Source organism: Oncorhynchus kisutch, linkage group LG8, assembly GCF_002021735.2.
Source record: "Oncorhynchus kisutch isolate 150728-3 linkage group LG8, Okis_V2, whole genome shotgun sequence".
Taxonomy (NCBI): domain Eukaryota; kingdom Metazoa; phylum Chordata; class Actinopteri; order Salmoniformes; family Salmonidae; genus Oncorhynchus; species Oncorhynchus kisutch.
The window spans coordinates 52556623-52579199 of record NC_034181.2 but is presented as its reverse complement, the minus strand read 5'-3'; the positions used below and the strand labels follow the sequence as shown (position 1 = coordinate 52579199).

The window sequence follows — 22577 nt, the reverse complement described above, 5'->3', positions numbered from 1 at the left end:
TTGTCCATGTCTCACGCCTTAAGGCCTGTTACCCCTCGGCTGAGGAATTGGAGGCGATTGAGCGCCGGCAAGGTCCTGGATATCTTTGAAGAGGAAAGTGAGAAGACTTTTCTCGGATTCCCAGACCCAGAAGTCTCACACCTTAAGGCCTGTGACCACTCAGCTGAGGAGCGTGAGCTCCAAAAAGTCATGAATATTTTTGTAGAGGAAAGCGATGAGACCTTTCTCGGTTTCCCCGACCAAGATGTGCCTTCCAGGGCAATGGTCGGCTTTTTCCAGGGGAGGGGGTGTGTGACGGCCCTGAATTATTCTGAACCGTCTCAGTGCAGCTCCTTCCAATAGGGCGCTTTCCCTTTAATTCCCAATTAAATAGCCATCATCAGCTGCAAAAGGAGGGTTGTGATGGAGACGTGAATGAGGATGTGTTCAACCCTCAGTTCCGAAGCTTCTCTATTCCGTTTGTTTTGTTGCCGTTAAACGTGTGTTTTGTAGCCTAAGAGAGTTTACCCAGGATCGGATCCACTCTTTGCGTCCATGGACTACACCTCTCCGTTCTTCATGGCCTTTCTCTGCTGGAGATCTATTGGCGGATTGGATTGTCTGACTGACTACAACCTTTTTGTATACGGTATTTCATTTGTTTTGATGTGAGGTATACTGTGATGATTTATGTAGTTAGTTGTAGTTGAGGACTTAGTAAGAGTTGATACGCTTTAAAGTTCTGTGGTAAAATAATTGTTATATTGATGGTATGTTTAATACTGGGTTTACGCTACACTGATTGAACGGACAAACATTGCGTGACAAAAGTCACTTGAGTTCACTGAACTCCTTTACCGGGCTGGACTCTTTTTAGGCCCGAGGTACAGGACATTTCTGGAGGAACCAGAACTCATTGTGATATTATTATATATGTGTGTGTGTAATCATTGTTGTTGCTAATACAACCCATGCAAAAGAATATAGTTGTTTTTGAAGTTCTTTCCAATGTTTTAAGGGTTTATGAAAAGTTTATTTCCATCCTGACTTTTACATAAGTCCTTTGTATTGGTGTAGACTTGACGGACCAGATGGGACTCATTCCCACCCAAACTAAAAGGAGAAACCAATGTTTTCTCTGGTAGGCACAACCTACCTGGCACCCCTATAAATAATAACCTCAAGTCAAAACCGTTACAGTATTAGGCTAAGGTGTATGCAAACTTCAGACTTCAACTATATATATATACATACATATATACATACATATATATACATACATATATACATACATACATATATATATATATATACATACATACATACATATATATATATATATATATATATATATATATACATACATACATATATATACATATATATACACACACACATACACATACAGTGGGGCAAAAAAAGTATTTAGTCAGCCACCAATTGTGCAAGTTCTCCCACTTAAAAATATGAGAGAGGCCTGTAATTTCCATCATAGGTACACTTCAACTATGACAGACAAAATGAGAAAAAAATCCAGAAAATCACATTGTAGGACTTTTAATGAATTTATTTGCAAATTATGGTGGAAAATAAGTATTTGGTCACCTACAAACAAGCAAGATTTCTGGCTCTCACAGACCTGTAACTTCTTCTTTAAGAGGCTCCTCTATCCTCCACTCGTTACCTGTATTAATGGCACCTGTTTGAACTTGTTATCAGTATAAAAAGACACCTGTCCACAACCTCAAACAGTCACACTCCAAATTCCACTATGGCCAAGACCAAAGAGCTGTCAAAGGACACCAGAAACAAAATTGTAGACCTGCACCAGGCTGGGAAGACTGAATCTGCAATAGGTAAGCAGCTTGGTTTGAAGAAATCAAACCAAAGAGCAATTGTTAGGAAATGGAAGACATACAAGACCACTGATAATCTTCCTCGATCTGGGGCTCCACGCAAGATCTCACCCCGTGGGTTCAAAATGGTCACAACGGTGAGCAAAAATCCCAGAACCACACGGGGGGACCTAGTGAATGACCTGCAGAGAGCTGGGACCAAAGTAACAAAGCCTACCATCAGTAACACACTAAGCCGCCAGGGATTAAAATCCTGCAGTGCCAGATGTGTCCCGCTGCCTCTTAAGGCCACTGAGACGCCAGCGTCTCACCTAGCCAGTAGCCTGGGGTAATGCGTAGCGCCAAATCCAAATAGTACTCGATAAAACTCAAACTTTCATTAAATCACACATGCAGGGTACTCAATTAAAGCTACACTCGTTGTGAATCGAGCCAACATGTCAGATTTAAAAAATGCTTTTCGGCGAAAGCATGAGAAGTTATTATCTGATAGCATGCACCCCCCGAAATACCTGAAGGAGAAGTAAACAAAAGAATTTGCGTAGCCGGCGCTACACAAAACGCAGAAATAAAATATAAAACATGCATTACCTTTGACGAACTTCTTTGTTGGCACTCCAATATGTCCCATAAATATCACAATTGGTTCTTTTTTTCGATTAATTCCGTCCATGTATACCCAAAGTGTCCATTTATAAAGCCCGTCTGATCCAGAAAAAAACAGCTTTCCAAAACGCAACGTCGTTTTTTTTTTATTAAAAAAGTTGCCTATAAAGTTTGCCAAAATACTTCAAACTACTTTTGTAATCGTAAACGTTAATAATCGATCAAATTGATGATGGAGCGATCTGTATTGAATAGCAGCAAGTCAAGAAATCATGGACGATTTTCTCTCTTTCATAACTTTCCACCGTGTAACCTCTGACAGGAAGTGCCTATTCTTCATTTCACCAAAGATGAACTTCAACCCAATTCCCAAGACTGGCGACATCGTGTGGAAGCTGTAGGAACTGTAAACTGGGCGCTATCTAATTTCCCTTGCCATAGACAATACAGGGAACTGGCGGAGGGATTTCTTTTTTTTTAACAGTTTTTCCTTGGGGTTTTGCCTGCTACACAAGTGCTGTTATAGTCACAGACATGATTTAACCAGTTTTATGAAAGTCAGAGTGTTTTCTATCCACACATACTAATCATATGCATATACTATATTCCTGGCATGAGTAGCAGGACGTTGAAATTTTGCACGCTTTTTATCAAAAAGTTGAAAAAATGCACCCTAACTACTAAGAGGTACATGTCCAGGCCCGTCTGAAGTTTGCTAGAGAGCATTTTGGATGATCCAGAAGAAGATTGGGAGAATGTCATATGGTCAGATTAAACCAAAATATAACTTTTTGGTAAAAACTCAACTCGTTGTGTTTGGAGGGCAAAGAATGCTGAGTTGCATCCAAAGAACACCATACCTACTGTGAAGCATGGGGTTGGAAACATCATGCTTTGGGGCTGTTTTTCTGCAAAGGGACCAGGACGACTGATCCGTGTAAAGGAAAGAATGAATGGGGCCATGTATCATGAGATTTTGAGTGAAAACCACCTTCCATCAGCAAGGGCATTGAAGATGAAACGTGATTGGGTCTTTCAGCATGACAATGATCCCAAGCACACCGCCCAGGCAACGAAGGAGTGGCTTCATAAGAAGCATTTCAAGGTCCTGGAGTGGCCTAGCCAGTCTCCAGATCTCAACCTCATAGAAAATATAGGGAGTTGAAAGTCTGTGATGCCCTGCAACAGCCCCAAAACATCACTGCTCTAGAGGAGATCTGCATGGAGGAATGGGCCAAAATACCAGCAACAGTGTGTGAAAACCTTGTGAAGACATACAGAAAATATTTGACCTCTGTCATTGCCAACAAAGGTATATAAGGTATATAACAAAGTATTGAGATAAACTTTTGTTATTGACCAAATACTTATTTTCCACCATAATTTGCAAATAAATTCATAAAAAATCCTACAATGTGATTTTCTGGATATTTTTTTCTCATTTTGTCTGTCATAGTTGAAGTGTATCTATGATGAAAATTACAGGCCTCTCATCTTTTTAAGTGGGAGAACTTGCACAATTGGTGGCTGACTAAATACTTTTTTTGCCCCACTGTATATATATTTAAGTGACATGTCTTTAAAAAGCACTGATGATTCACCTGAGGATGATGGACAGCTAGGCCGCACCTTCTTTGGAATGGTGCGAACACGCCTCCAGGAGGATCCCTTGGCTGCAATTGGCTGCCATCCGCACTCACCGTCCTCGAAGGAGCAATAGCTGCCATTGAGAAACTGACCTGAAATTGAGAGATAGCGGTAGAGAGAGAAGAGAGTGAGTAGCCTCAAACGAGCTGTAACTGCAGATAAATTGACCTAAGAGAGAAAGAGCGAGAGAGCAAGAGAGTGGGGAGCCATCCAAACAACTTGCTTGTACAAGTCTGAAAGACATGAAGATAGCTAGACCTCTGAGTTAGACCTCTGGGCTGGGGTGTCGGAGAGAGGGAGGAGAAAGAAAATCGGAGATATCAAAATAAGAGAAAAAAGGGGAGGGGAGTCAAGCCTGCTGCAAATGGGGGTGTCTGTACTGTATACAGTATTTAACTGCCTAAAAGTCACTTCATAGGGGGCAGGTAGTTGTCCAAGCCTTCTAGTAGGACCATTAGACAAGTTCTCTCAGCAAGGATACATGCTGCTTAACCAGTGGTGATTTTAGCATGTAAATCTTGGTGGGTCCAAAAAATTAAATTGGGATGCATGCCAGCACAGCCACTACACAACACTAAACACTACTTTAATTGCACTATAACGGTGACAAATGGTGCCCACAAACTGTTAGGGCCTACATAAAGCTGTCCTAACAGCAAAGACCCAGCAGCAGTCTCAACATCTTACCACTGGTACATCTGGCTATCAGCAAAGCCTTATCAGGCAGCGAAACAGTTCATTCAGGCTCATTTACTGCCTTTAAAAAAATATATAGCTGACATGGCTGACTTGCTTAAACAAATGACAATTGAGATGTACAAACTATGGCATAAGGGAACGACAAGCGGATAAGAGGCAATCCGTCATTAATGAGCGAGCTAGGATGACGTAGTCAATATAACTATTTGTTTAGCACTTTTGAAATGTGCAGCGAACATGGGCCATTCAGTTCAAGTCAGAACTGTAGGATAAATAAAGGGGACATATAAGCAGACAATGAAAGCTCTTATAATATTTCATGATTACACTACTCTAAAACAGGTCATAGGCTCCATGTGGACTACCAAGTCAGAACAGTAGGCAAAATTAAGAGGAGAAAATAGACCAAATGATTAGGCCAGTGATTGCTTTACAATACTTGCAGTTAGCCGCTTATTCCATCCAAACCACATTGTTGAATTTGCTTTTTGATTTCCAACTTGTTGTGTAATGTTTATGTCCAATGGCACCAATATATTTCATCAATAGTTTTTCTTCATTATTTCTCTTTGTATGACAAGGATTGACCCTGCTGGCCGCCCCTCAGAGCCTGGTTCCTCTAGGTTTCTTCCTAGGTTCCTACCTTTCTACATCTGCATTGCTTGATGTGTGGGTTTTATGCTGGGTTTCTGTATAGCACTTTGTGACATCTGCTGATTTAAAAAGGGCTTTATAAATACATTTGATTGATTGAATTTGACCAGCAGAGACTTTGATCCTCTAACCGGGGCAGATGTGTAAAAGCAAATCTGGGGGGGACATCCACCCCCACCCTACGCCACCTTCTTCCATCCTCAATGTCAATGTCAGATATTTGTCATGATTGACTTGAGCTGAGCTAGATTCTACTTTTCTTCTTCTCCCTTTTCCAGTCAATGAGTTTTGGCAACATGCGTTGTCGTACTTAATTAGATTAAAGGAAAAGATAAATCATGGCTGGATCATATTGAATAGGTTATGCCGAAGGGTAAGACAGTGTGCTTTGGTACTCAGAGTCGCGAATATCCCATGGCGGGTAGGATGACGCAATTGCAGGGCACAGCTGTAAGTGACTGAAGGGGAGGGAGGGAGAGAGAAAAGAGAGATGAGAGTGGACAGAGAGACATGGGGGGGAAGGAGAGAGAAAGATAGAAAGGGAGGGAGAAATGGGAAAGAGAGGGAGTGAGTGACAGAGAGAGGGAGGAAAGAAGAAGAGAGTGAGAGAAAAGATCATGGACAGGGTGAGGAGAGTAAATGGAGAGAAATACAAAAAACACATGAATCACTGGTAATAGTGCTCAATGGAAAATAAAAAAAGTGAAGTAATTCTCTCTCAGATCTGACAGATTGAGAGAGAGAGAGCGAGAGACAGAAAGACAGAGAGGAGAGCTCTAGGTTCCCAACACAGTTTAATCAGCCTTTATGTCCTTACTATCATGTTGCAATCATCAGGGAATGGACTGGTGATCCATTGCTTTTACAAAAGTAGAGTAATATAATTTGCTACTTTCTCTTTCATGTTTTGGTTTTACCCACTTCTCATGTCAAATACAGCCAATCCAATGAATGAGATCAGTGATGTAACTAGTGTTATCGTAGCCATGGACAAATAACTATGCCACATTTGACAAGGTTGACTGGCATTATTCGCAGATAAGATACAGCAGAGCATTTGCCACAAAGCGTGAGCAAACATTGGATGTGTGTTGGATGCGTAACGAGCGTCCTAATCATGTTATGAACACCTCTCAAGTCACTCCCTGTAGAAAGACCATGGCATCATGAATTCCAGTGACTATGAGGCTGTGCTACCTCTGGTTGTTACACATACTGATTTCCATGCATTTCATGTTTTAAGTGGCGCTTAAATCAACTAATTATACTCAGAATCCCTTTCATTAAATAGTTTGTCTCGCTGGGGCATCTCCAACACACAGCACATTCAAATGTACACTACCTACTGGATTAGCACGCACGTAGTGTCATTAGCAGGGAAAAAGCCTCTTATCTCGCTAGCCCTCCCAGTTTGTCAATCTATAAGCACAGGGGAGCAGCCATCATGCTAATAAGTGGCACACAGGAGGCTAATCGTGCACTGTGGGGGCATGTTCTTAATTCAGCTTCATATGTATGTGCATGGAAGGTAAGTCATTTAAGTATAAATTAACATTCTGTATGCTTTTCCGGAATTCACTTCAAATGCATTTCCGGAGATATGTGTATCAACACACATGCAATTATATATGTATAAATGATAAACTACACACACACATTTTAACGACGAACTTGATGACCTTGCACACAAACATCCAGCTACACACACATACAAAAATATCCAGGGCTAGGGGACTTTCTAACCCAACTTTGGCAGAACAACTATTCCTGGGCCTTGAGATAACAAATGTGTTCTAGAATCTAAAATTTACTTCCACAGGAAACGTCAAGGGTGAAAAGTAATAGTGAAGCATGGCAGAGGCATGGGATACAAGTAGATAGGCTGTACTCACGGCACATGTTCCCTTCATCGTCGCCGAGCGGGCAGTCCATCTTGAAGTCACACAGCTGTCCAAGAGGGACCCCTGGGCCCTGGTTACAGTGGTACTGGCCCTGGAGGGTGATGTTGTGGATTGGGTAGGGATCTGGAGAGAAGCAAAAAGAGAGATACGTTTCTATCTGTCAACAGAGGGCAATGAATCATCATCAGAATGACATGATTGAGGCTTTAGGGTGTGGACACGTATGCCAAACTGGTATTATGTAGGGGAGAGTTGGGTAAGACATTTTCTTTGAGAGACGCAGAGTAGGTGAAAGGATGATCTCCGCCTGTGTACTTCCCACCGTGAACCAGGGAGGAGGAGGTGTGATGGTGTGGGGGTGATTTGCTGGTGACACTGTTAGTGATTTATTTAGAATTCAAGGCACACTTAACCAACAAGGCTACCACAGCATTCTGCAGCGATACACCATCCCACCTGGTTTGCACTTAGTGGGTCTTGATGCAAGAGCACAAAAAAGAGCTTTGAGGACACCTCACCCTGGGTGAACTTGATGGAAGATTTGGGTTTAGATGATCCATAGACACAGACACCCGAAGCACTGCAACTAGCAACTAGCAATGAAGTGCAACTCACACAGAAGTGCAACTCGCACTTCAGTGCGAGGATATGCCGCTTTAAAAATAGAATTCAGAGCATGGGTTGACTTGGTCCTGAAGAAAGAGTATATAAGAAGCATGCTTTCAATGGAAAGGCATGATGGTGCTACTTGACTTATCACTGACAGACAGCTTGGAATACATCAACTATCATCAACCTAAAAGGTCCTATCTAACTTTCATACTTGACTTCTGATTTCTGAACGAGACATACTGAGACAACTACCCAATACACTCCTTGTGCTGAATACATCCACCTCCTAACCGGAGTGGATAAATAGCATCAGTGGTGTTACAAAGGGTCTTGATCTCGAACCGTTCTCTTCACTCATCTGTAAATCATAGTACAACTGCTAGTAGGAGAAACAGATACTGAGTGATTGGATAAGCCTCTGGAGAAATTGTGAGTGGAAGAACATACTCTTTGGGGACCAACCAGGTCAACCTGCGCTAAGGTAATTAACCGCCTGTTGTAATACATATAAAAGGCATTAATAGTAGTAAGTGTTTTGATGATGTTTGATGTTGTGAATTAAGGACCAGAAAGAAACTGTAATAACATATACAACTGTGTGAATTGCAAACATTGAATAATTAGTACAAACTAGACCCAAAACCCTAGGGGAAAGAACACCTCTGGCACTCCCAATCTAGGGAAATAAGTCTAGTTTCTGCACTAAAGACAATATAATGGTTTGAACAGAATAACGGACATAGAATGTAAATCGTAACCAAGTTATAGATTGCGTGAGTCTTGATATAAGAGCATACAAAGGGAAAGTGAAAGTAAAGCAAGCAGTACTCTAAGTCTGATTGATATTATCTACGATCCCGAAACCAGCCTAACGGCATCACACAAGGCTAATCTCCGAATAAAGGGCAGGATACATAACCAGGTCAGTCCGGCGGACCTGTGAGTGACCTGTTAGCCGGGTGACATAAGAACTTGAGTGAGACGACTTGTATCACTCTCGACGGGGGTACCTTAACGGACCTATAGCAAAATCCCCTACCGCAACAGACTGTCATTTGTTTTTCAACAGGACAATGACCCAACACACCTCCAGGCTGTGTAAGGGCTATTTGATCAAGAAGGAGAGTGATGGACTGCTGCATCAGATGACCTGGCCTCCACAATCACCCCGACCTCAACCCAGTTGATATGGTTTGGGACGAGTTTGACCGCAGAGGGAAGGAAAAGAAGCCAACAAAGTGGTCAGAATGTGGTAAATCCTTCAAGACTGCTGGAAAAGCATTCCAGGTGAAGCTGGTTGAGAAAATCCTAAGAATGTGCAAAGCTGTCATCTAGGAAAAGGGTGGCTACTTTGAAGAATCTCAAATATAAAATATATTTAGACTTGTCTAACATTTATGTTGGTTACTACATGATTCCATATAAGTTATTTCATCATTTTGATGTCTTCACTATTATTTTACAATGTAGAAAATAGTAAAAATAAAGAAAAACCCTTGAATGAGTAGCTGTCCAAACTTCTGACTGTTACACAACATCCTGAAATATACTGTATCCCTAGAAATGATCAGAATTCATGTAAACATTAGTTTCAAACTATATAGGCTAAGTTGAGCGACAGGACAGTAAGTTAAGTCGCCTACACATTTCTCTACTGAATGAAATATTACCATGTCTATCTTTATTTCCCAAACACAATTCAACTCAATAACAATTTTGCATCCTTTAATTAACAGTCAACACCAAACATAAACTTTCTACTTTTTTAAACACTTAACACAGGCCCTGTTTTTACTTCATATCCCAGTGATAATAACTTACGCCTGGAAAGAATACTTCAATTTGCTCAACTTGCAATTGACTCAACCATTGAATGCGGAAGACACATTTCTGTTGAATGCATTCACTTGTGCAACTGACTCGTTATCCCCTTTCCTTTCCCATTCCCCATGGCCATTGGTTCAACTTACCCCAAGGCAAACATTTTTACATTTACCAGACAGCTACAAGGATTCACTTTCATGCTAGGTTTACAACCACATATCAAAGCATTTTGAGACCCCAACTTAAGTACAATCTTAAAAAGATCTACCTTGGTTTAGATATAACCATCATGAAACCTCTAACGCACATGTGTCAAACTCTCCCATGGAAGGCCGAGTGTCTGCAGGTTTTCACTCCTCCTTTGTACTTGATTGATGAATTAAGGTCACTAATTAGTAAATAACCCCCCTCACCTGGTTGTCTAGGTCTTATTTGAAAGGCAAAATAAAACCCACAGACACTAGGCCCTCCATGGAATGAATTTGACACCCCTGCTCAAACACAATACATTAATTTGACTTGGTGAAAATCCATTATTTGGACCTAACTTGCTTACCACTTTTTCTGTGTGGTTTCTTCAATCACAGACTTCATGAAATGAGACCTCTTCCTAAATATTTGTTCAAATGATTGATTTTGGGTTTCCTAGAAATAAGGGTGGCTCAACTGACCCCACTCTCCCCTACCCTTTACAACAAAAAGTATACATTGTAAACATATACACACACATGTACTTTATATACATATGATATGCTACCATGTTGTGAAACTGGGAGGGATCTGAACAAAAATATAAACGCAACACGCAACAATTTCAACGATGTTACATAAGGAAATCAGCCAATTGAAATACACTGCTCAAAAAAATTAAGGGAACACAAAAATAACACATTCTAATTCTGAATGAATGAAATATTCTTATTAAATACTTTTTTCTTTACATAGTTGAATGTGCTGACAACAAAATCACACAAAAATTATCAATGGAAATCAAATTTATCAACCCATGGAGGTCTGGATTTGGAGTCACACTCAAAATTAACATGGAAAACCACACTACAGGCTGATCCAACTTTGATGTAATGTCCTTAAAACAAGTCAAAATGAGGCTCAGTTGTGTGTGGCCTCCACGTGCCTGTATGACCTCCCTACAACGCCTGGGCATGCTCCTGATGAGCGGCGGATGGTCTCCTGAGGGATCTCCTCCCAGACCTGGACTAAAGCATCCGCCAACTTCTGGACAGTCTGTGGTGCATGACATGATGTCCCAGATGTACTCAATTGGATTCAGGTCTGGGGAACGGGCGGGCCAGTCCATAGCATCAATGCCTTCCTCGTGCAGGAACTGCTGACACACTCCAGCCACATGAGGTCTAGCATTGTCTTGCATTAGGAGGAACCCAGGGCCAACCGCACCAGCATATGGTCTCACAAGGGGTCTGAGGATCTCATCTCGGTACCTAATGGCAGTCAGGCTACCTCTGGCGAGCACATGGCTGACCCACCGCCAAACCGGTCATGCTGGAGGATGTTGCAGGCAACAGAACGTTCTCTACGGCGTCTCCAGACTCTGTCACGTGTGCTCAGTGTGAACCTGCTTTCATCTGTGAAGAGCACAGGACGCCAGTGGCGAATTTGCCAATCTTGGTGTTCTCTGGCAAATGCCAAACGTCCTGCACGGTGTTGGGCTGTAAGCACAACCCCCACCTGTGGACGTCGGGCCCTCATACCACCCTCATGGAGTCTGTTTCTGACTGTTTGAGCAAACACATGCACATTTGTGGCCTGATAGAGGTCATTTTGCAGGGCTCTGGCAGTGCTCCTCCTGCTCCTCCTTGCACAAAGGCGGAGGTAGCGGTCCTGCTGCTGGGTTGTTGGCCTCCTCCATGTCTCCTGACGTACTGGCCTGTCTCCTGGTAGCGCCTCCATGCTCTGGACACTATGCTGACAGACACAGCAAACCTTCTTGCCACAGCTCGCATTGATGTTCCATCCTGGATGAGCTGCACTACCTGAGCCACTTGTGTGGGTTGTAGACTCCGTCTCATGCTACCACTAGAGTGAAAGCACCCCCAGCATTCAAAAGTGACCACAACATCAGCCAGGAAGCATAGGAACTGAGAAGTGGTCTGTGGTCACCACCTGCAGAACCACTCCTTTATTGGGGGTGTCTTGCTAATTGCCTATAATTTCCACCTGTTGTCTATTCCATTTGCACAACAGCATGTGAAATGTATTGTCAATTAGTGTTGCTTCCTAAGTGGACAGTTTGATTTCACAGAAGTGTGATTGACTTGGAGTTTCATTGTGTTGTTTAAGTGTTCCCTTTATTTTTTTGAGCAGTGTACATACATTTGGCAGTAATTTATGGACTTCACATGACTGGAAATATAGATGCTCACAGATACCTTAAAAAAAAGGTAGATCAGAAAACTAGTCAGTATCTGGTGTGACCACCATTTGCATTGCCACACATCTCCTTCATATAGAATTGATCAGGCTGTTGATTGTGGTCTGTGGAATATTGTCCCACTCCATCTTGTGGATGGAATTGCAGAATCTCCACATGAGACCTGGACAGAGTCTTAGGACAAAGTCAGGGAAATGATCTCGGAGGAACTGAAGATGAACCACAGGAAGATTGAGGTGGAGCGCGCCCACAGGACTGGAAAACCCACTACCGGCCCAGGTGACAGTCCCAGGTCGATGGTGGTCAAGTTGCTGAGGTTCAAGGACAGGGTACCTGTTCTGGAAAGAGCCAAGAACTTAAGAGGAACATACATTATCTTAAACAAGGACTATTTTAAAGCTATGTGCAAGAAGAGGAAAGAACTTATCCCGTCTATGAAAGCTACCAGAGCATTTGGGGACATTGTCCACCTTCACTCCCAAAAGCCTGGAATGGATGAGAGAGCCAGGCCTATGGGTTCATAGGCTTGGCTCTCTCATACCTTTTCCATATTATGTATATCTCTAATAAACTACCTAGGAAAGGGCTGAAAATGCCCATACTAATATTCACTTCATGATCAAAAGTATGTGGACACTCATCGAACATCTCATTCCAAAATCATGGGCATTAATATGGAGTTGGTCCCCCATTTGCTGCTATAACAGCTTCCACTCTTCTGGGAAGGCTTTCCACTAGATGTTGGAACATTGCTGAGGGGACTTGTTTCCATTCAGCCACAAGAGCATGAGTGAGGTCAGGCGAATAGTCCTGGCTCGCAGTCTGCGCCCTAAATCATCCCAAATGTGTTCGATAGGGTTGAGGTCAGGGCTCTGTGAAGGCTATTCAAGCTCCTCCACATTGATCTCGACAAACTATTCATGTACTAACCTCGCTTTGTGCACACGGGCATTGTCATGCTGAAACAGGAAAGGGACTTGCCCAAACAATTGCCACAAAGTTGGGAGCACACAATCATCTAGCATGTTTGGGTCCAGCCCAAACCATAAAAACGGCCCCAGACTATCATTCCTCCTCCACCAAACTTTACAGTTGGCACTATGCATTGGGGCAGGTAGCGTTCTCCTGGTATCCACCAAACCAAGATTCGTCTGTCGGACTGTCAGATGGTGAAGCGTGACTCATCACTCCAGAGAACGTGTTTCCACTGCTCTAGAGTCCAATGTCAGCAAGCTTTACACCACTCCAGCCAACACTTGGCATTGCGCATGGTGATCTTAGGCTTGCGCGAGGATACTCAGCCATGGAAAGCGAATTTCATGAAGCTTCCGTTGAACTGTTGTTGTGCTGAGTGTTGTAACTGAGGACAGACGATTGTTATGCGCTACGTGCTTCAGCACTCAGTGGGCCTGTTCTGTGAGCTTGTGTGGCCTACCACTTCACAGCTGAGCCTTTGTTGCTCCTAGACATTTCCACTTCACATTAACCGTTTATCCGGGCAGATCTAGCAGGGCAGAAATTTGACAAACTGACTTCTTGGAGAGGTGGCATTCTATGTCACTGAGTTCTTCAGTGAGGCCATTCTACTGCCAATGTTTGTCTATGGAGATTGGATGGCAGTGTGCTCAATTTTATATATCTGTCAGCAACGTGTGTGGATGAAATAGCAGAATCCACTAATTTGAAGGGGTGTCCACATACTTTTTTTTATATATAGTGTATCCTGATGCCTAGTCACCTTACCTCTATACATATCTACCTCTACCATTTCAGTATCCCTTCACATTGTAAATATGGTAATGGTACTGACTCTGGAACTGACCCTTTATATAACTTACTTCCTTCTGTTCTTCTTATTTCTATTCCCTGTGTTTTTGTTTTACTCTACTTTATTTTATAGTATCATATTTTTACTACTGGTATTGCTTACTGCATTATTGGGAAAGAGCTGGCAAATAAAAAGCATTTCACTGTACTTGTGCACGTGACAATACAACTTTAATATAAATACTCTAACAATATTAAGGCTGGTTTGCCCCCTAGGGCCACCGTACAATATGAAAACAGGATATGAATCACTCTTTCTCATACCGTCTCAAGGTCTAGAAAGATTTCACAGGTCACAAACAAGTTTCACCTTATAATGACATTTCCCGTATCACCGACCAGAATCAGGAAGCCACTGTTTCGGTCCTGCCATTTGATTTCTTATTTCTTACTGGTATATTATACAGAAGCCACAAGGGGAAAATTTGTGTGCCGATAAGGAATGGTGATAGCTCGGCTCTGTTATGAAATGCTGATTGTCTGGCTCTGTTAAAGTGATGATGCACTGTGAAAATAAACTGCGAGACAAGAAATGATGGAATACTAGTAGCCTAGAGCTTCTTTCTCCCCCTTATGATTTCTGTAGCCATCATCAAGCTGTCAAGAAGAATGATGATAAGAATTTGTCTTTGATAGGTTTGATGAAGTTAGTGTCAGTGGGGAGCAGTTTTTGCTCTTTGAAAAGTGCCAAAATAACCATCAGCTAAGTAATGAACAACAATATTAAACTCTATTACTATCATATTGTGTCAAGAATGTTAGTCAGGCATGTCGGCTTGGACCTTACTGGTGCCCTATTAAGATAAATGTAATATATTATTAACATCATGGTCATTTGAACCTACTCTAAACAACTTGGAATAATACACTGATGATACCAATATGGGTATAAGGTGTCCATATTAGGACAGCCTCTAAGTCAGTATGGATGCACCACCAACATACAGAACAGCCCACCAACCCACATTTGCCAAAATATTTACATGTGACATGCTCAGTATGACAAATTAAAAGAGACAGATTGAGATCAGGCCGGTAAGTACGTCTGTGGGAAATATTTTGATTGCAAGATCACGTTAAAAAAACAATTCAGAGACCTCATTTGAATTCAACTTTCACTGTGGCTGGGTTAAGAATTTGACAGTGATTTGAATAATGACTGAGTAAGTTTAGTCTATTGAAGCATACGCCATAAACTAAGGTACAACAACAAGTCTATGGCAGATGTGAATGAGCATTTCTGTTTTTCTAATTTGGCATGAGAGGGTGAGTCACCTCTAATCACAATTATTGTCGGGACTGACATCTGGAGAATCTATTGAAAAGTTTTCTGTACACAACTCCATCAAGTCTAGCTTGTACTCTGGGGATGACGTTTGTTCTTTAACAAGCCTCTAATAAGGTACCTTCGTTATCTTCCTTACTATCCCTGCTGATTATACAAACATTACACCAATAATAATGCTTTGGACATTAAATTGACTTTAAAACATTTGCCTGAGTCAATGAGTAGAAGTACTCCAGAGTTGCTTGTATATTACGAACAGAACTGGACTATTTATTTTCTTGTGCGGTTGTAATTCCATATACATTTCCCTATGTAATATATTGTTTGCCTTCATATATCTCTAAACGATTTGAATTATTTTCTTATTCTTTCCGATCCCATCCAAGTTATCTATTTCCCTGTTTTAAGCCATTATCCCACAACTCTTATTGCAAATATGGACAATGGTTACGGTTTCATTTACAGTCTCCTATTATCTGGTACTGCACCCATTCGTACCACAACATTTCCCTCTAAACAGTAGGCAAAAACCTGCTGAAACAGGACAATAAAACTGAGAACTACAACCAGAGCCACATATACTGTAGTCTATATTATGGCTCTGATTACCAACACACCACTGCCTTGTTTCAATAGTTGACTCTCCATTTGATACCCGGTAGTTACCAATTGTGTTGAATGTACCAGAAAGTACACATTTGTACCACAATGTTTCCCTATAAAGACTAGCAAATACCTACTAAATCAGGACAGTTAAATTAAGCACTACCACTACACGACTGCTTTGTTTTCATACTGGGCTCTCCACTCTCACCCAGGAGAATCTGGGGGCTTCTCAGGGGTCACACAAGGGTGAGCACTTCACTCACACAAATCTCTGGTGGCAGAATGGGGAGATATTCATGTTGATTTACAGTCGGCGGAATCCTAAGATGGATGCCCCTGACGCTCCCTCTGGACAGTGGACAGGACAGGAGGCATTCGCTCAAGAATTCAATTAACTGCCCAGAGCCACGCTCTATTGGTCAGAGTACAGCCCAATCACGATCCATCTCTGTCAGAGGAAGCCACTCATTAGGAGGAGAAGGGGGATCTATGCCGGGTGCATTGCGAGTGTGGAGACCAATGTGACAAAATGGAAAATAAATGGAAAGAAGCATCTTCGTTTCATTTTGACAAACTTTTGTGTACAGTGTGTCTCAGAAATGATGTTCATGGATTGAAATGATGACTGTTTACTTAGTTATATGTAAAATAAAAAGATTACAATGGAATTAATTAGTACAATAATGAACTGCTAGCAATGTTAAGTATCTGAAGTATTTTGCCCAATAAACAACTTCATTTAAGTAAGAGAAAATAATAGTAAGAATGATGTAATATGCAATGGTGCATTTTCAATCAAATGGATAAAATATTTATCTTTAAATTGACATGTCCATGCACATTTTGATTGTACCCATTTGTTGGTTTACCTTTTTGACTTTTGTCCTCCATATATCCTATTCATTACATACGTCACATGTCAGATGGATGCCTTGGCCAGAAATACATTTGAAAGAGACATACTAAGTGTCTTGCAGACACAGTGCAAAGAGACATCTTTACTTTCTTTTCTCACCTTCTTCGAAGCCTTCGAGGTGAGACTCACTACTAACGTGGACACGCCTAGCCTTCTGTGAGAGTGAGGGTATAGCAACAACAACAAAATGAAGCTACCAACATGTATAGAGTGGCAAGGTACATCAAAGCACCACAGAGTGGTGGGAGTGTGTCTTTTTGTAAAGCCATGTGCTACACTGAGTCAGCTTCGATACATTGGTGGTCCCCTGTCCTTAATGTACAGCTGTTTTCTCTGTTCGGTCACAGAGGAGCTAGCGATGCTCCCAGCATCACACGTGGAGTGATTTTAAAGTATGGCGGCATTTGGGGGTGGAGATACTATCTATTCTACTGATTTGCAGGGTTTATAGTCATTCACCAAAGCAAAATTGTCAAATTAACACCGCACTTGAATTCTGTATTATGAGCTCATGCAATACTATTATGAACAAGCCACTTAATGTGACCTCTTTGTGTATATTTTGAGTGCATGTGACATGTAATTATTAGTTGTTTTCTGTTGCAAAGCCAGAAGACATACAGGAAAGTCGTTTTTTTTTATTTTTACAAATCTATGTACCGACACTGTAATCACACTAATGAACATCATGTATGTTATCACCATGTTATCATATAGGTTTTAACGACACCTCAGAAGTTCAGATCACTTAAGTGTAGGCCGAGTTCTACCACCTCAAGAAAACAGCAAAACAAAACGTTGAGGTCGTTCAATCAACATCAATGATTTCAATCTCCATTCAAAATCTATGTTCTACTCTCACAGGAGACTAGGCTGATCCAGATGCCGGCTGTATTTGGCATCCATCGTTGTATTAACATTTCGCCCAACTAGCCCAGGGCAATTGAAGACTTCCTCAATATCATCAAATAAGACCTGCAGCTATGATTGCATCTGAGAGGGTGGGTTTGTAATACGCATATGGTTTGTATTGGTAAAGAGAGGGACATTTCTCACAAGTTGTTTTTGGAAGGGCCTAAGGGTGGAGATCAGAGGGATAGAAGAGGAGATGAGGCTGAGAGCCGCGAGATATAGACAGAGGGTGGATATTTTAGCAAGTTGAGGATAAGTGAGATTAAAAGCAAAACATCACTAATTCATGCTATTAAAGTGTTTTGTAAGTTTAAAAAAAATGTTTTTCAGTGGGGGGAGATATATCTTAATTCTAAAAAAAGCACAAAACGCTTTAACATGCATAAATGTACATATGTTACATTTGCAGGGGCACACACACAGACACACACACACACACACACACACACACACACACACTCACACACACTGGAATTGTTTCTGTGTGCTACATTGTGTTTGCCTCTTACTACTTCCATTCACCAATACCCATGTCATGCATTGTGATTTTTTTCAGGTCCCTTGATCACTATATTCATTCCACTTGGCTGAGGCCATATCTACAAACACAATGCATTTATTGATTCATGAGTGTTTCACTAGCTGGCCATTGGGCCTAACATTTACTAGGCTGATTGGCATGAGAGACAATAAAATCTCAATTACGCCAACCATCGCCAATCATCCTTATTAGATTGCAATTGGGTCTTTCAATTCCGTTCCTATCACTCATTTATTTTGTCTCATTCTCATCTATGTTTGTTTCCCATATGGCACCCTATTCCCTATATAGTGCACTACATTTGACCAGAGCGTTTTGGCCTCTGGTCAAAAGCAGTGCACTATGTAGGGAATAGTGTACCATTTGGGACGCATCTTATTTCTGTACTCGATCTCAGCAAGAGGATAAATACCTATTCTGTGTCCATCATTCTTAGGTAATTCATGTGCCATTTTTTTGTTGTACAATAGACCGTTGACTTTGATTCCAGATCAATTCACCAAGATGCTAGCATTTTGAAAAAAACTGGTAATTGATAGAGCTTAACACTAGAACCGCCAACGTCATCTTATTGGTGTCATTGTGAATACATTTTTTTCATTACTGTATTTCTAAAAAAGATATATATTTAAACTAATATACAGTACCAATCAAAAGTTTGGACACACCTACTAATTGAAGTTTTTTTTTATATGTTTACCTTTTTCTACATTTAAACCCTGGAAGGAGAAGGTGTGTCCAAACTTCTGACTGGTACTGTATGTATTTTCCCAAAAATATATGGGGGATTGGAAATTATGCAGAAAATGTAACTGATAGAAATATGTGGTATGTGCAGTAACAGTCTATTGGAGCTCATTGTTGCTATCCAATTTAGAACTTGGTAGTTCTCACAGGCAACCAGCATAACAATTGCACATAACAGTACAAGAGTACATATCATGGTGCACATACCTTATGTGAGAAATATTTTTGTTCTGAAGTAGTTACTACACTATGCTTCAATGAATATGAGTCTACAGTTCTCCAACAATGTGTCCAGCCTCTTACCCTTCTACCACAACCTGCCCTTCCATCCGTCGATCCCTATACCCGACACTCTATCCACTCCACCACCAGTCTCCTAACTCATTTCACTTCCCTGGCTCCCCAGAATAGAAGTGATTGATGGGTAAGGTGAAACCCTCCCGCCACTGTGTAGCAAATCACTGAGTATATACTTGCCGTAACGCCCCATTAGAGGCCTGCAGCATGTTGTAATGGTTAGGGAAATGGGCCAGGGTTAGAGGAGGTTAGAGGTTCAAGTCCCCTGAAGGGACTTGCTGTTGCCTTATCTGGTGTACTTATCCATTGGTGACAATGTGTAAGTAATAGAAATATCTGCAAAGCGAAACAAACTAGAAGTGTATAAACAGGAGTGTAAAACAGGACTTAACATATGGTATGACAAGTGATGATCCAGTGTTCATAAGCAAGGGTTATTGTCATATGCCCCTGTGATTTACTATGGCACAGACAGACACAAACTGAAACACATTTATTATTGACACGATCTGTTAATGAACTCATCTGCCAGTCCTTTCTTTCGCTAACACTCCTGTTGGCTTTGTGTGAGACAAACTGGGAGAGTGCGGACGGCTGCGATTCTCCTGAATAACAAGCTCATCTGTATGCCAATACAACAGCCGGTGCGAAATACAGACATGTCACCGGTGATATGCCGGAGACATTTCGACTTGTCAAAGGGAACAATGAGCCTAAGCGATAGATGCGTCAGCACTCAAGTTGCTTTTGGGTAATGCATGGGAATCACTTTTTGGCCCCTTGGCAGAGGAGTTCATTAGCGTTGCAGGATGAAAAAAGCTTAAGGACACATTGCTTGATTAATTTGGCCTGTGTGGCTGTTAGCTGACGAATATATCTCCAAGCCACGGCTTCAGTAATCGCTTTTGCAGGGAAGATGCCACAAAAGGAAGGAGCGTGTCAGATTTAAGAACTATCTGTAGATCTTAGCATTTGCGGGTTCTCTCAAATTGCAACATTTGATCTGAGGCACGGTCACAAATTCAAAAGACTGCCGTAAACTACATGTTCAATTTACATAAATTCTGTTGATCAAATATTGTACTTATCGTGGCCTACACACAGAGAATGAGACACAAATACAAGTTCTGGTGTGCAACTCTTAACCCCAACGTACTACAAAACGCATACGCTGGGATTTTGGGAAGCATATACAGGGCGTGAATTATTTGGTAAATAAACTAACATGGACAAAACAAGAAACACGAGTACTGTACAGACATTAAAAACAAACAGAGTCATTAACGCCTCGGGAAAGAACCAAAGGGAGTGACATATATAGGGAAGGTAATCAGGCAGGTGATTGAGTCCAGGTGAGTCTGATGAGGCTTGGATGTGCGAAATAATGAGCAGCCTGACAACCTCATGTGCCGGAGAGGGAGTATACTTGACAAAACCCCAGGGACAGAATTAAAACAATGACTAAAACCGCAAGCTCCTATCAGCCTTAGTCCCCCCCCCCCATCTTCACAATACCGATCATTAATAGTCGCAATTAACTCATTACGGAAGCAGAGACTGGAACAAATAAGGCAAACAAGCAAACCCCATAAGGGATTTGAGTTTGAGAGTGGGCCTTATCAAACACACAGCAGAGGCATGTAATTCGAGCCAGGCCTAGCGGCAGGTGCTCGAGGGACGAGCAGTACACTGCACACCGTTCTCCTCCATTGTTGATCAGCTGATAGCTGTTGTGGAGAGCTGGTGCGACGGATTAAGGTTTAGCTTGGAGAGACATACAGAGATGGATGGGTGTACTGTTGAAATGTACCCAGGTGCTCTTTTAGGAAAGAACAGAGTGTGCGTGTGTTGTTGGCCCCAGAATGGGGACGTTGTGAGCTACCCAACAGGAGAACAATTAGAGTCTTGTCTAATTCTTGGATTTGCATGAGCAACAGCAATCTGTTCTGTTCTGTTGTTGGAGGTCTGAGAAGCACTGTTACGCAAATATGAGATTTATGTGTGGAGCGGGTGTCTGCCTTTGTGTGTGTGTGTGTGTATGTGTGTGTGTTGGGATCATCAAATAGATTTTTGCATTAAATGTAAAGTGCTGCATGTGGAAAATGAGGAAGTAATACAGCCAAAATACATTTGCTTGCATCGATGTGTGTGAGCATTCAATATGTTTGCGTCTCTGATAACTCAATCATGATAACTCAATCGATCAGTCCGGTGCATTTCATTTGATAACATCTGTGAGTTTTGGGCTCAATTAGACAGCTGCCAGAAATAATATCACTTCAAACATTATAAATCAGCACCTCAAATTGAATCAGAAAATTGGAGCCTTAAGACTTCAGAGTCAAAGAAATATATTTATTTTCTGGACTAAAAACACTGAAATATTCTGCTTGAACAATCAGTCTCAGCCTCTCCATAGAGTGATATGGTTCCCTTTCAATAAAGGCTGGTAGATTTAAATGTACCTTCCTTTCGCTTCAAACAGAAGACATGGAGTACAATAATGGCCTTTTAAGGGAGACATTCATCCTTTTCCAAAAAGATGACACAAAGTACAGTTCGATAAAATGTTTGGGGTGTTCGAACATTTGTAAAAACCTAGAGTTGAAAGGGGTTTGGATTTACATGTTTCTAGGACCATGGTTTCTTGGCTAGATATACGTAGTTCTCCACAGTAAACGTTTATCTCTTCTTGACGGTGTTAAGACTCAGAGCGATGCAGTAGAACTGTTTAAAGGGGAAACTGTGTATCAAACTGAAGGTTGCGACTACCTCCTAAACTTTTCTGCCACTGCTTGTTAGAAGATAAGTTGTCTGCACTTTGATGTGCAATGGCTCTTAAAGTTTAGTACTTGCAGGCTACTCTGTTTGCAGCTTCTATCTAGTAACTCACTAAACAGATTTCTGAAAAACATAGTTAACTTAAGAGTTTAGGGCATTCTCTCAATTGACTTTTGTGTAAAGTCTGTGCCTAAACAGTCAAGCTCCATGGTGACGCTTGGTCACTTGCGAATATCAATTTAGTGCAGACATCCCATCAAGTATTTGTCCACACTCTGTTTCTCTGCTTTTACTGACACACAATAGCTGCTGTAACAGTGATTTGCCTGTTCTAATAACCCAAAGTGGAAAACCATAACTCAACTTGTTACTCTTTTGAAATCCACATCTTATACCACATTTCTATAATAATGTACACTTCCTCGAAACCTCAAAGCAAGGGTCCCTACTTTTCTGCATCCAGCTTTGAGGAAA

At 41.5% G+C, this 22577-nt stretch overlaps 1 protein-coding gene across 1 annotated transcript in view; it reads right to left on the bottom strand.

Annotated features, from left to right (window-relative positions):
- Positions 1-22577, bottom strand: part of LOC109895304 (ALK tyrosine kinase receptor) — a 150935-nt gene that overhangs the window by 126714 nt on the left and 1644 nt on the right. Inside the window, exons 2-3 of the mRNA XM_020488917.2 lie at positions 7334-7465; positions 4043-4180 (exon numbers count right to left, since the gene is read on the bottom strand). Coding sequence (XP_020344506.2) covers positions 4043-4180; positions 7334-7465 — 270 coding nt within the window. The remainder of the gene's footprint in view (positions 1-4042; positions 4181-7333; positions 7466-22577) is intronic.